Source organism: Heterodontus francisci, chromosome 47 (genome assembly GCF_036365525.1).
Source record: "Heterodontus francisci isolate sHetFra1 chromosome 47, sHetFra1.hap1, whole genome shotgun sequence".
Lineage (NCBI taxonomy): Eukaryota > Metazoa > Chordata > Chondrichthyes > Heterodontiformes > Heterodontidae > Heterodontus > Heterodontus francisci.
This window is the reverse complement of record NC_090417.1, coordinates 11,493,904-11,507,739: the sequence shown is the minus strand read 5'-3', so window position 1 is coordinate 11,507,739 and position 13,836 is coordinate 11,493,904. Positions and strand designations below refer to the sequence as shown.

At 46.0% G+C, this 13,836-nt stretch overlaps 1 protein-coding gene across 1 annotated transcript in view; it reads right to left on the bottom strand.

The window, feature by feature from the left end:
• LOC137357242 (receptor expression-enhancing protein 1-like) overlaps positions 1-9,987 on the bottom strand; it is a 38,067-nt gene extending 28,080 nt beyond the window's left edge. The window contains exon 1 of the mRNA XM_068023427.1: positions 9,702-9,987. Coding sequence (XP_067879528.1) covers positions 9,702-9,733 — 32 coding nt within the window. The 5' untranslated portion in view covers positions 9,734-9,987. The remainder of the gene's footprint in view (positions 1-9,701) is intronic.
• Between the last annotated feature and the right edge of the window lie 3,849 nt (positions 9,988-13,836).

The window sequence follows — 13,836 nt, the reverse complement described above, 5'->3', positions numbered from 1 at the left end:
GCCTCGCTGCCGTAGAGCAAGGTACTGAGGACACAGGCCTGATACACTCGGACTTTTGTGTTCCGTGTCAGTGCGCCATTTTCCCACACTCTCTTGGCCAGTCTGAACATAGCAGTGGAAGCCTTACCCATACGCTTGTTGATTTCTGCATCTAGAGACAGGTTACTGGTGATAGTTGAGCCTAGGTAGGTGAACTCTTGAACCACTTCCAGAGCGTGGTCGCCAATATTGATGGATGGAGCATTTCTGACATCCTGCCCCATGATGTTCGTTTTCTTGAGGCTGATGGTTAGGCCAAATTCATTGCAGGCAGACGCAAACCTGTCGATGAGACTCTGCAGGCATTCTTCAGTGTGAGATGTTAAAGCAGCATCGTCAGCAAAGAGGAGTTCTCTGATGAGCACTTTCCGTACTTTGGACTTCGCTCTTAGACGGGCAAGGTTGAACAACCTGCCCCCTGATCTTGTGTGGAGGAAAATTCCTTCTTCAGAGGATTTGAACGCATGTGAAAGCAGCAGGGAGAAGAAAATCCCAAAAAGTGTGGGTGCGAGAACACAGCCCTGTTTCACACCACTCAGGATAGGAAAGGGCTCTGATGAGGAGCCACCATGTTGAATTGTGCCTTTCATATTGTCATGGAATGAGGTGATGATACTTAGTAGCTTTGGTGGACATCCGATCTTTTCTAGTAGTCTGAAGAGACCACGTCTGCTGACGAGGTCAAAGGCTTTGGTGAGATCAATGAAAGCAATGTAGAGGGGCATCTGCTGTTCGCGGCATTTCTCCTGTATCTGACGAAGGGAGAACAGCATGTCAATAGTCGATCTCTCTGCACGAAAGCCACACTGTGCCTCAGGGTAGACACGCTCGGCCAGCTTCTGGAGCCTGTTCAGAGCGACTCGAGCAAAGACTTTCCCCACTATGCTGAGCAGGGAGATTCCACGGTAGTTGTTGCAGTCACCGCGGTCACCTTTGTTTTTATAGAGGGTGATGATGTTGGCATCGCGCATGTCCTGGGGTACTGCTCCCTCGTCCCAGCACAGGCATAGCAGTTCATGTAGTGCTGAGAGTATAGCAGGCTTGGCACTCTTGATTATTTCAGGGGTAATGCTGTCCTTCCCAGGGGCTTTTCCGCTGGCTAGGGAATCAATGGCATCACTGAGTTCCGATTTGGTTGGCTGTATGTCCAGCTCATCCATGACTGGTAGAGGCTGGGCTGCATTGAGGGCAGTCTCAGTGACAGCATTCTCCCTGGAGTACAGTTCTAGGTAGTGCTCAACCCAGCGGTCCATCTGTTTGCGTTGGTCAGTGATTATGTCCCCCGATTTAGATTTGAGGGGGGTGATCTTCTTGATGGTTGGCCCAAGAGCTCTCTTCATGCCATCATACATTCCTCTGATGTTTCCGGTGTCTGAGGCCAGCTGAATATGACTGCATAGGTGTTGCCAGTAGTCGTTTGCGCAACGCCTAGCTGTTCTTTGTGCAGTACTTCTGGCTGCTTTAAGTGCTGCGGATGTTAAATCGCTGGGGGCTTTCTTGTAGTTCAAAAGTGCAATGCGCTTAGCGGCTATGACAGGTTCCAGCTCTTCATTATGAGATTGAAACCAGTCTGCATTTCTCTTCGCACTTTTGCCGTAGGTGGTCAAAGCTGACTCATAGATGGCATCTCTGATGTGGGCCCACTTGGTCTCAGCATCCCCTGTGGGAGTGTTTTGAAGGGCTGTTACAAGTGAATTTAGAAATTTTTGTAACAGCTGTGGGTGAGAAATTCTGCTCGTGTTGATGCGCGGGTGGCCCTTCTGCTTGGAATGATGCAACTTCTTTGGTCTGAGTCTAACCTTGCTGCACACCAGGGAGTGGTCGGTGTCGCAGTCCGCACTGTGGAAGCTGCGTGTGATTTGAACACTGTTTAAGGCGGCTCGCCTTGTGACAATGAGGTCTAGCTGGTGCCAACGACGTGATCTTGGGTGCCTCCATGAAACCTGGTGACAGGGTTTAGTGTGAAAGAACGAGTTGGTGATGCAGAGGTTATGATAGGTACACAACTCAAGCAGTCTCTGCCCGTTCTCATTCATCCTTCCAACGCCATAGCGCCCAAGGCAGGAGGGCCATGAGTCATGGTCGGCCCCAACCCTGGCATTAAAGTCCCCCAGCAGGAATAGGTGTTCGGTGTTGGGGATGCTGCTAATGATGTTATGGAGTTGTTCATAGAACTGGTCTTTAGCTTCAGGTGCGGAACAGAGTGTTGGAGCATAGATGCTGAGTAGGTGTACTGGACCAGAGGTGGTGAGCAGTCGGATGGACAGTATGCGTTCCGAGCCATTTGAGGGAGGCTCTATCATGCTGAGCAAGGAGTTTCTGATGGCGAAGCCCACTCCATGCTGTCTTGGTTCTTCAGGATCCCTGCCCTGCCAGAAGAAGGTGTAGTCTTGCTCTGCTAGAGAGCCACTCGCGGGGAGGCGAGTCTCCTGAAGTGCTGCAATGTCCACATTGAGTCTACTGAGCTCGTTGTTAATGATGGCGGTCTTCCGAGAATCGTTGATTTGTGTAAGGTCACATCTACTCGGTCCAAAAACGCTTCCTGTCGCTTCTATTTCAACACCGCCCTCCCCCGCCACTCTCATGCCCACATCTCTGTCCTGGGATGGCTGCACTGTTCCAGTGAACATCAACGCAAGCTTAAAGAACAGCACCTCATTTACCCTTTAGGCACATTACAGCCGACTGGACAGAACACGGAGTTCAATAATATCAGCTTTACTGGCTCTTTTTTCTTTTTATTTTCTTGTGTCTGCCCACTGTTTTTTCCACGTTTGTGCTTTTGGCTCGGGCTGTTGATTATTCTGTCATTTAACACCCTCTGTACACGAACGCTTTGTCTTTGACCACACCACTCGCACACTCTGTTCGCCTTTGCCCCATGACCTCCTTGTCAGTTAATCTGTGACCCTCTGTCCTATCAACACCTTTGCTTCTGTTTGCTTAAAACCTATTACATTTCTAACCTTTGCCAGTTCTGATGAAAGGTCACTGACCTGAAATGGCAACTCTGCTTCTCTCTCCACAGATGCAGCTAGACTTTGAGTATTTCCAGCACTTTTTGCTTTTATTTCAGATTTCCAACATCTGCAGTATTTCGCTTTTGTTCACTTTGACTTTGTCAGCTGTCTGAAAGAGGGCCTTTGAACTAATCAATTAACAACTCGCTGTGCTGCTGAGACCAAGGCACAAAATCAAGACTTCAGTTTACGCTGGAGTTCCCCAATATTTGAGGGCGACAATCCTGGTTCAGAATGGTGCAAAGTACAATCTGTTTTTAAATTAACTTCCATTGCATCAATCACAACTTGACATATGGGTTTTAGTCAATTATCACCCATCTGCAAGTTCCCCTCCAAGCCACAAACCATCCTGACTTGGAACTACATCGCCGTACCATCAGTGTCGCTGGGTCAAAATCCTGGAACCCCTTTCCAAACAACACTCGGTGCACCGACACCCCAAGGATGGCAATGGTTCCAGAAGGCAGCTCAGCACCATCTTCTCAAGGGCAATTGGGGATCGGCAATAAATGCTGGCCTAACCAGCGATGCCCACATCCCCTCAATGAAAAAAAAATCAAGCTCTATTTATAGTGGTTCAGGCAAAACCATTTTAAAAGCAGCATTTTTCTTGCTTGCAGCACAGAATGTAGCCTTCCCCCCAAATTTTATTCAGCATTTAACATTGCTAATCATTTTCAATGACAAGTATGAAGTGAATTCAGTTTATCTAAAGCCCCAGACCATAACTTTCTACTTATCTGAAGCAAAACCTCTTCCTTTAAGTAAACAATTGCTGGAACATTACCAGCTCACAACCAATGAAGATTAACCCAAGGCACGGGTTGAACACTATCAGCAAGTATAGACAGATGGCAGCAACTTGTGCTTACCATGAGATTTCACACTCATGGCAATAAAAGCAGTATGTGCATTGTCTGGATATAGAAGAGTAATAGTTCATCACTACAATGAACAATTAAGTTTAACACTGCTGAAACAAGGTCAGTTACTAAAAATGAGACTAAAACATGCCACTCTAACTGATGGAGTAAATGATGAATGACAGTTGCTCCAAGTTGATTACATAAAGTTGCACAGCAATGTCCAAGGCAACCATGCAACTGTATCACTTGGAAGATAAAACCCCAGAGGCTTATCCATAGAACTGTGCAGTGTGCACACTGCTAAATCAGGGAATATTAGACTTGAAATCGGATTCCTTCCAATATTGCCTACTTAAACTGAGCCAGCAATCATATAACTAACATTATATTCTGAGCTGTGGCTATAAGTTCCAGAAGTACATCAGTCAATAAGACAAGTTAGTGTGGCATCAAATGCAACAGGTGAAGAAACACACCATTACCCAAAATCCAAACATTCAAAATAAAGCCAAACAATCTGCATTTGTAAAAAAAATCCCAAGGCGCTTCACAGGAAGGTGAGATGAAGTCTGACGCCGAGCCACAAAAGGAGATATTAGGACAGGTGACCAAAGGCTTGGTTCAAGGAACGTGTGAAAAGGAAGGGAGAAGGGTTTGGGCAAGGAATTGAAGAGCTTTGGACTGAAAGCAGCACCATCCATGGTGGAGATAGGAAAATCAGCCAAGTGCAACAGGTCAGAATTGGAAGAGCAGAGTGTGAAGGCTTGTGGCGTTACAACAGGTTACAGACATAAGCACACTCAACCATTTGAAAAGAACGATGAGAATTTTTAAAGCAGAACGTTGCCAAAACGGGAGCCAACGTTAGCCATGACATGGTTAGAGACAGAAATCGAAGAAAGGAATATTCAAAATCAATAGTCGAAATAGTGTCAGAAATGTCTGGATTTAAAGCAGTTTCAATTTTCCAGCCCAGAATACACTAAGAAAATAAAATGTCATCCAAAATCTGGTGGGTGAACTGTGTCCAACAATCTTGAATGCAGATCAAGCTTTTTGAATACAATCAACTCAGCCACCTGAGTTGATAGCAACACTGTGCCAGGCATTTTAAGAAGCATCAGTTTTAACTATTAAATGAAACAGGAGGTGAAACCTCATGGTCTGACAGGATAGTTCATTTTAGATTTGGATATCCTGAAAAAACTTGGTTGCTTAATTGGATACTTTGATTTGAAATTTGGGCGGCACAGTGGCTAGCACCGCAGCCTCACAGCTCCAGGTACCCGGGTTCGATTCTGGGTACAGCCTGTGCGGTGTTTGCAAGTTCTCCCTGTGACTGCATGGGTTTTCGCCGGGTGCTCCGGTTTCCTCCCACAGCCAAAGACTTGCAGGTGATAGGTAAATTGGCCATTGTAAATTGCCCCTAGTGTAGGTAGGTGGTAGGGAATATGGGATTACTGTAGGGTTAGTATAAATGGGTCGGCACAGACTCGGTGGGCCGAAGGGCCTGTTTCAGTGCTGTATCTCTAAATAAATTAATAGATTTGCCATTGGCTGGTTATACATGAACCTTGTTTCTGTTCTTAACCACATTAATTCTAACAGCACAGTCATCGATACCACATCTGCTACAGGCCTTGCACATTTCAGGGTATGTATTCAGTGAAGTATAACTGCAAGGTGAAAATATTTATTTTAACATTCGACAAGACTGTTAATACTCTTGTCTCGCCACTCAACCCTCGACTTAACTGAAACTTCCACAGTTCCAGAAAACATTTATGCTTTGGCTGCAGAGAGAGGATGGAGGATTTCTCTCAGTTGCGATGCTCTCCCAGCAAAATAGCCGAGCAAGACATGTCCAATTGGGCAAGGTGCCAGACCAGATACTACCTCCAGAATCATATCCCAGCACAAGTCAGCACTGTTGGAATAGCAAGACAGAAATGTCAAATGAAAGGAGAAAAGGCTTCTTGGCAAAATAGGTGTCACGTGGCAAACCCACTCCATTCATTTTACCAATTGTGTTCACATTTGTCCCTTCCCAACAGCACTGTGGGTGTACCGACCCAACATGGACTGTAGCACTTCAAGAAGGCAGCTCACCACCACTTTCTCAAGGGCAATAAATGCTGGCATAGCCAGAGATGCCCACATCCCATGAACGAATAAAAAAAAATTTGCCTCCTCAATTATAGCCCCACAATGTCCAACAACTTCATTACATTTCAAAATTGGAGTTAAAAAAAACGAGTACTACAGCAGCATGAGAAAGGACTCAACAATGGGCCCACTAAAAAAGGTTGCAATTCCTTCCATATATACTCCAGAAATCTAGAATTAACTATTTGTGGATGACACCTATTCCCTACGCCATCTGAAGCAAGAAAGCTGATAAAAGACAGGCTTAAAGCAAACAACTGGGCCACTTTTCCCACTCCATCAAACAGCATTATCCCAACTACAGCAAACATGACATCAACATAAGAAACCATCCACACCCTGCTCAAACCTGTCAACACACTGTGCCAATAAAATGCAGCAACTTTATATTTTGCATCTTAATTGTCTTTTCCACACTCACCCAACCACATTTTATTTCAAGCTTTTAAATCTTGAACCTTCAATGTTACTTTAGAAGCAAGAAAACTGGCTAGCAAACACTGAATAGTTAAATGGTGCATGTACAACTATTCGAAAATGACATTCATTTTTTCCCCCCTTGTATCCCTCAACAAGCACATAACACATCATCCCTTACAACTGCTCTTGTTGCTGCATCTACCTCTGGGGGGAAAAAAAAACACCCCCTCCAAATAATTCACAACTGCACTTTCAAACTCAACTGCCCAGCCTTGGACCCTCCATTCACAGCCTCAGCAAAACATTCAGTGGATCCCATCACTGCTGATTCTTGGGGTATGGCCCCCATTTTGGCTCCCTCAACTGCAAGAGATGCGGACTCAAATACATCAGCCTCACAACTGTCTTAGCTAGCCACTGCTGGAGCAACATCAAACTCGAAAGAAGGCCCTGCTGTCCTCTGCACAACCACATACTATTCTATGATCTAGAAGCGCATCCAACACTTTTCTTGTCTCTACTTCTGCCTTAAAACCCATCTCTGCTGCCGGTTCCAACGTCACCATCTGTTACAACTTTATGGATTCGGCAACAAGATAAAAACCATCTGTTTAACTGCCTCTACTTCGCAGCCTCCATCCCCTTTCTCAACAACATTGGTTCCTGGTCCTTTAAAACCTATTTTAAAATTCTCATTTTCATGTTTCGATTGATATATGTCTCCTCCGTGTCTAATCTCTTGGAATCCCATCCCCAAAAATACCTACTTAATTGTCAAGCGCTTTGGGACATTTGCAAGTTGTGAAAGGTGCAATATAAAAAGCTATTCTTCCTTCTCATGGGCATCTGATTAATTTTCTTAACGCATAACTGTTAATAACTCCAACATATGACTGGCATAGCCTTGATTGAAATCTTATAATGGCACCATGTTTCATATATACAAATGGTTCAAGTCTGATGAAACTTATGATACTCTGCTACGCACGACAACAGAGATACAACAATATTTCCCTAGAATCAACAGTGAGCAATGTTAATTGGTAGACAGCCAAGGTTTCCGAAACCTTGTACATCGATAGCCCAAGGGTTGGGACGATGACGAGAAGTCTTTCACCAAAAAGGGTTTACCTTGCAAAAATTAGAGCAGATCTCATCAGAATGGCAAATAGCAGAAGCTTGGATCACAGAGCTTCCACTAAAAAACAAACTTACTGGCTGATATCAGACATTATCTCAGAAACATGAACCTTGTATGATTTGATATCAACTTTTTGTCACACGCACATGCTGTGCTGAAAGACAATTTTTTAATCCATCGGCTGAAACCAGAGTTAAATTTTTTTTGAAGAAGAAAAAGGAACAGATCAAAAGGTGGCTGCTCGCAGCTAAAATATCAACAAGATGTGCATCAAAATCCCTTGCATTCCACTGCATTCAGGGGGAGTCGGGATGTCTGGCCAGTCCTCTCCAGAACAATGATTTGAGAAGTTTGCACTGCATCACCTGGCCAGCCTCCATTATCAAGATATTCAAGCTGACGGAGACGGACCACTCAAAGGTCAGCACTTGAACACTGGCACCCTTATTGAGGGAAGAGGAATTCCCAGACATGAACTAATTAAGTTGCAAGAAGGAACACAGTAAGCCATCATGTGAAAGACCCCACCATCTGTGCCTTTTAAATTGGCTGTTCCCTCTGTGCAGCAGACAAGCAACGGACACTGATCAAAAGAGACCTAAGTGGGGGCAGTCTCATTCTCTCTCCCTCCTCGCAGTCCACCTGGCAAGTTTCTGACCTGGTCTGGTGGTCACCACTACCTCAGCATCACCGCAGCAGACAGAGACCCCAGAGACAGAGTCAAGGAAACTATTTGCAGTTCACCAGGAAAATCAGAAACTGCTGGCCACCTCTCCCAAGCCAGAAGCCTCAGGACCACAAAGTTCAGCCAGAAGACAACAGAGTCACAAATTCCACACTGTACACCCCTTTTTATTGCACCGAAATCTATGCGACCCATCTATCTTTCCCCCCTCTGAAACGTATTTGTACCAGCGTGTGCGAACCTCGCAGGCGTGCGTGTGAAAGTTGCAGTGTCTTTTATTTTACCTAGATTGGTTTAAGTACGGTAAAGCTAACCGGTTTGTTAAACTCAAGAAAACCTGTCTGATTGGTTCTGATTGGCATGTAAACAGTCAAACCCGAAGTGAGGTGGCAACTATTTTCACTTGAAGAAAGAAATAAACCCTGTCGCGGTCATGCAAGGAGGCAGAAGAGAAGTGATTTGATTTAGATTTTTAGGTTTTTGATGGAGAGAAACTTTGAAGGCTGAGGAGACAAAACATTAAAATGAACGCAAGGCCACTCAGCAGAGAAGTTAGGAAAGATTTCTTGACGTCAAGTGTGGAAGAAGCGTGGAACTCTCACAAAAAGCAGCAGACGCTCACTCAATTTACTGTCAACGTCAGATGCGTAGATTTTTTGCATGTCAGGGCTACGCCGGCCACACTCCCTTTTCACCGCATGAGTGTCTCAATAGTCCACTCCTGGTCTCACCACCTCAAGCACAAAACCACACAGTGTTTCGACTGTCATTTTGACCCAAGTGATGCTCCCAGGTGGCTCCAACGCTGGACCTCGAAGTTGACCAAAAAAAAATAAGGGTGGAAAACACCTGAGCAGGCAAACATAGGTCAACAAGCCTTACATTATCAGGTACAGAAACACAGTGGTCACACCACCAGACTAGTAACCCAGCAGCATGAACTGAACTCGAAAAGGCAGGATAAAAAAAAAGCTGGCATCACTAATTATGGGCCACAAAACTACCAGACGACTTCCAACCCCATGTGGTTCACTCATGTCCTTTCAGAAGAAATTTGAAAAACAAAATCAGATTATGGCTTTTCGGTAAACAAACAGGATGGAATGCGCAAAAAAAAAATCAACCAGAACCAAAAAAAAACATTGCAACTTTACTTATGCTGCAGGATTAAACGTTTATTAGCAGACGACAATGTAAATAACAACTTTTTAAATCAATAAAGCGGGCAACAACGCCAACCTCGCCAAGTGCTGCAAACTTCTGAGCTCAATTACTTCTCAAAGCAGCGAGAAAGGTTGCACGGTTTGCGTTGCAGTTGAAGGAACAATGATTAAAAATAAAAAAACAAGCCCCATACTCACACCACCAGCCTGGAGATGAGCCACGACACCATGTTGGACCCGCAATTCAAACTTCAAACCCAGTCCGACCGTTTGGCAGGCGGCACGCGCCAGATCCCGGGCCTCCAACCGCCAACTCACTCTCTAACCGGTCCGCATGCAACCGGCTCCGATTGGCTTGCTCCTACCCGGTCCGCTTTCCTACCCAGTGGGGAGGCTCTCAGGTCGTCTCTACACGGTCCGCATTTCAACCCACCCCACCCCCCAAGCTCGTTGCTGCCTGCGCGCGCATTCATTCACTCCAACTGCTGCGCCGCCGCCCTCGCCCGCTTTCCACCAGGTCCGCTTCGTGCCGCATTTGAAAACTTTTCCCGGCACTGCGCCTGCGCGCCTCTGACCTCCAGCTGGCTTTTTGTTCTGTTTCCGGGAATGCGCAGTGACGTGTTGCGCAGGTTTAATTTTCAGCCCACTTTTATTATTTTTTTCTGATGGCTGCACCATCCTCTGAGCGCCGCCACCGCGTTTCTGCCAGAAAGTGGAATTAGAAGTGAAGGGCTGAATAAAGCAATCTTTCATCAGAAGCAGGTCTTTATTCTTTTATGTTAAGTGACGCCCAGGCTGTTGAAATCGAAGCACTATCACCTTGTCCAGAGCAAGTCGGGTTGCAGCAGGAAGTACTGACCTTGCCAGAAATGCTCCCAGCCCGGAAATAAATTTCAAAAAAACGTTTGCACTTCACAACCTACCTCACCCCACATCACGTCCAACAATTTCAGAACATATCCACAACTCCTTCAGACATTGCTCCTGATGCTGTTATTGCCATTTACAGCTCCTCTCGATCAGGAGTGTCCAACCTTTTCACGTCGGGGGCCACATTACAATTTTTGCCTAACACAGGGGGCGGGGAGACAATTTCAGAAAGATAAAGGCATGAAAAATTTATCTTACTATTCATCAAAACAATAACAAATGTGCATTTTTGCGAAGAAGCTTCAAATGAGAAGTTTCATTTGTTCACTTACTTTGTCATCACTATGTTGGACACTGACTTACAAACATATGAACATCGGAATTAGGAGAAGTAGGCCATTCAACCCGTCGAACCTCCTCTGCCATTCAATAAGATCATGGCTGATCTGTTTGTGTCTCGAATTCCACACTCTAATCTACTCCCGATAACCATTGATTCCCACATCGAACAAGAATCTATGTACCTCCGCCTTAAAAATATTCAATGACCACCTTCTGAGGCAGACAGTTCCAAAGTCGCACATCCCTCAGAGAGGAAAAGTTTCTCCTCATGTCTGTCCTAAAAGAGTGCCCCCTCGTTCCAGATTCACCCACAAGAGGAAACATCCTTTCCACATCCAACTTGTCAAGACCACTGACCATCTGACAAACTTCAATCAAGTCTCCCCTCACTCTTCTAAACTCCAGTGAAAACAAGCCCGGTCAGACAACCCACTCATTCCAGGCATCAATCTAGTAAACTTCCTCTGAACCGCTTCCAACGCATTGACATCCTTCCTTAAATACTGCACACACAATTCAATGTGTGGTCTCACTAATGCTCTGAAAAGCTGAAGCATAACATACTTACTCTTATTTTCAATTCCTCTTGTAATAAAGGATAGCATTCCATTCGCCTTCTTTATTACTTGCTGTCCCTGCATACTAACTTTTCGCGACTCATGCACTAGAAAACTTAGATCCCTCTGCACCTTGGAATTCTGCAGTCATTCTCCGTTTAAGTAATACTCTGCTTTTTATTCTTCCTGCCAAAGTGAACAACTTCACATTTTCCCACATTATGCTCCATCTGCCTGATTTTTGCCTCAGGTACCTGGCATTTCTTTGCTCGCAAGTCGATGAGTGCCCGCACACTTGCAGCAATGCCGAGTATTTCAGATAGATGTCCATCTGTCAGCAGTGATCTTGATCACTCTCTCTCCCTCTCTCTGTCTCTCTCTCCCTGTGTTCCCCCCTCTCTATGTTGATCTCCCCGTCCCTGTGTTGTCCTCGCTCTGTGTTGTGTGATTGACTTTAAGAGTGACACCCCTTTAAGATTTTAGTATGCGAATGCGCTAAGTACCATGATGTGGTCATGTGACAACATGCCAGTCTCACTCTGACACTAGAACACCCAGAGGCAAATCTTGTAAATAGTCAGCTCAGTACTGGAAAATAGTTTAGCTGTTCAATAAATCTGCTTTGAGATCTTCAATCAACTGAACTCCACACATATCATTTATGTTGCACCAGAATCCCCACTGAACAAAAAAAGCTTCTCATTTTCTTATGACACTCTGTGTCTCCCCCCTCTCTCTGTCCCACCTCTTTCTCTGCCCCCACTCTCTCTCCCTTCCGTCACCCTCTATCTGTCCCTCCTCTTCCTCACCGTCCTCTCTCTACCCTCCTCTCCCCATTCCCCACCTCTCTCTGTCTCCCCCATCTCTCTCCCCCTCTCTGTCACCCCCTTTCTCTGTCCCCCCCTCCCCTCTGTCTCTCTCTCTCTGACCCCCTCTCGCTCTCCCCCCTTCTCTCTCTCATTCTCCCCTTCTCTCTCTCTCTCACCCCCTTTCTCTGTCCCCCTTCCCCTCTGTCTCTCTCTCTGTCTGACCCCCTCTCACTCACCCCCTCTCTCTCTCCCCCCTCCCTCTGTCATAGTTGCAGGGAGCAGCTGTGTGGTTGGTCAGTTCCTTAAAAAAGATGGCAAGTCAGTTTCACAGCTGGCAGGTCTGACATCGGAAATAGCGCTTTTCCAACTTTGGCCAGATTTGGGTTTTCCGGCAGGTTTTAAAAAAAAAAGTCAGAACCCACACAGTGGGCGGCACAGTGGCGCAGTGGTTAGCACCGCAGCCTCACAGCTCCAGCGACCCGGGTTCAATTCTGGGTACTGCCTGTGTGGAGTTTGCAAGTTCTCCCTGTGTTTGAGTGGGTTTCCTCCGGGTGCTCCGGTTTCCTCCCACATGCCAAAGACTTGCAGGTTGATAGGTAAATTGGCCATTAGCAATTGCCCCTAGTTTAGATAGGTGGTAGGGAAATATATAGGGACAGGTGGGGATGTGGTAGGAATATGGGATTAGTGTAGCATTAGTATAAATGGGTGGTTGATGGTCGGCACAGACTCGGTGGGCCGAAGGGCCTGTTTCAGTGCTGTATCTCTAAACTAAACCACTGGAAAAGCCCGTATCTGTCCCAAGTTGGGAAGGTGCTGTTCCCGATGTCAGCTGTGAAACTGACAACGTGATGTTTGAAAAAGCAGATCTGAAAGAAGACAATGGAAAATTTCTCAACTCGGAAATACATCCATGGGCTGGTTGGAAAGCTTTGGCGGGCCCTCTGTTGGACAGCCCTGCTCACAATTCATTTTTTGTTTCCACCTACTTTTACCTTGCACCATCGTCCCTTTTGTCTCTTAATCTCTCCTGCATTCCGCTCTTCCACAGACATTTTGGTCTTTCGTCCCCTCGCTCCACTTGCACGACTGCTGGAACATTTTCCACTTCTGACAAAAGGTCATTGACCTGAAACATGATCTTCACAAATGCTGAGTATCTCTGACTGTGCAGTGCTCCTTCAGTACTGCAGTGGAGTGTCAGCCGGGATTTTTACGCTCAGTTCTCCCGAGTGGGACTTCAACCCTCAACCATGCGACTCAGAGAGGAAAGTGTCAGCAACAGAGTCACAGATGAAGTCAGGCTCAGAGCTGACGTAACGATGCTGATAAGGTCGCCCAGCTCTGTGGGACCAGACAATGAGCGTCCATCAGGGATTTGAGACTGTGTGTGAACCATAATTGACTGCGATTATGTCTTCATACCACATCCAGACATGTAGCTTTGCCACAGTGAAAATGAAGAGTGCAATGCACTGACAACCACAAGGTGATGCTCTAGTGTAAAGCATTCACTGGTCTGCAATTTTGCAGAGAAATGGCAAGATGTTTATTGGCTGTTTTCCTCCTGACACCTATTAATATTACAAGGAGTGCATACCCAAGGACCTTGGGTATAGTGAGGTAGCCGGGACCAGACGACCAGTGGGGCGCCCAAAGCTCCACTTCAAGGATGCTTGCAAGCGTGACATGAGGGCCCCTAAATGTCAACTATCGCATTTGGGAGTCACTGGCTGGCCAAAGAGGGAAATGGCG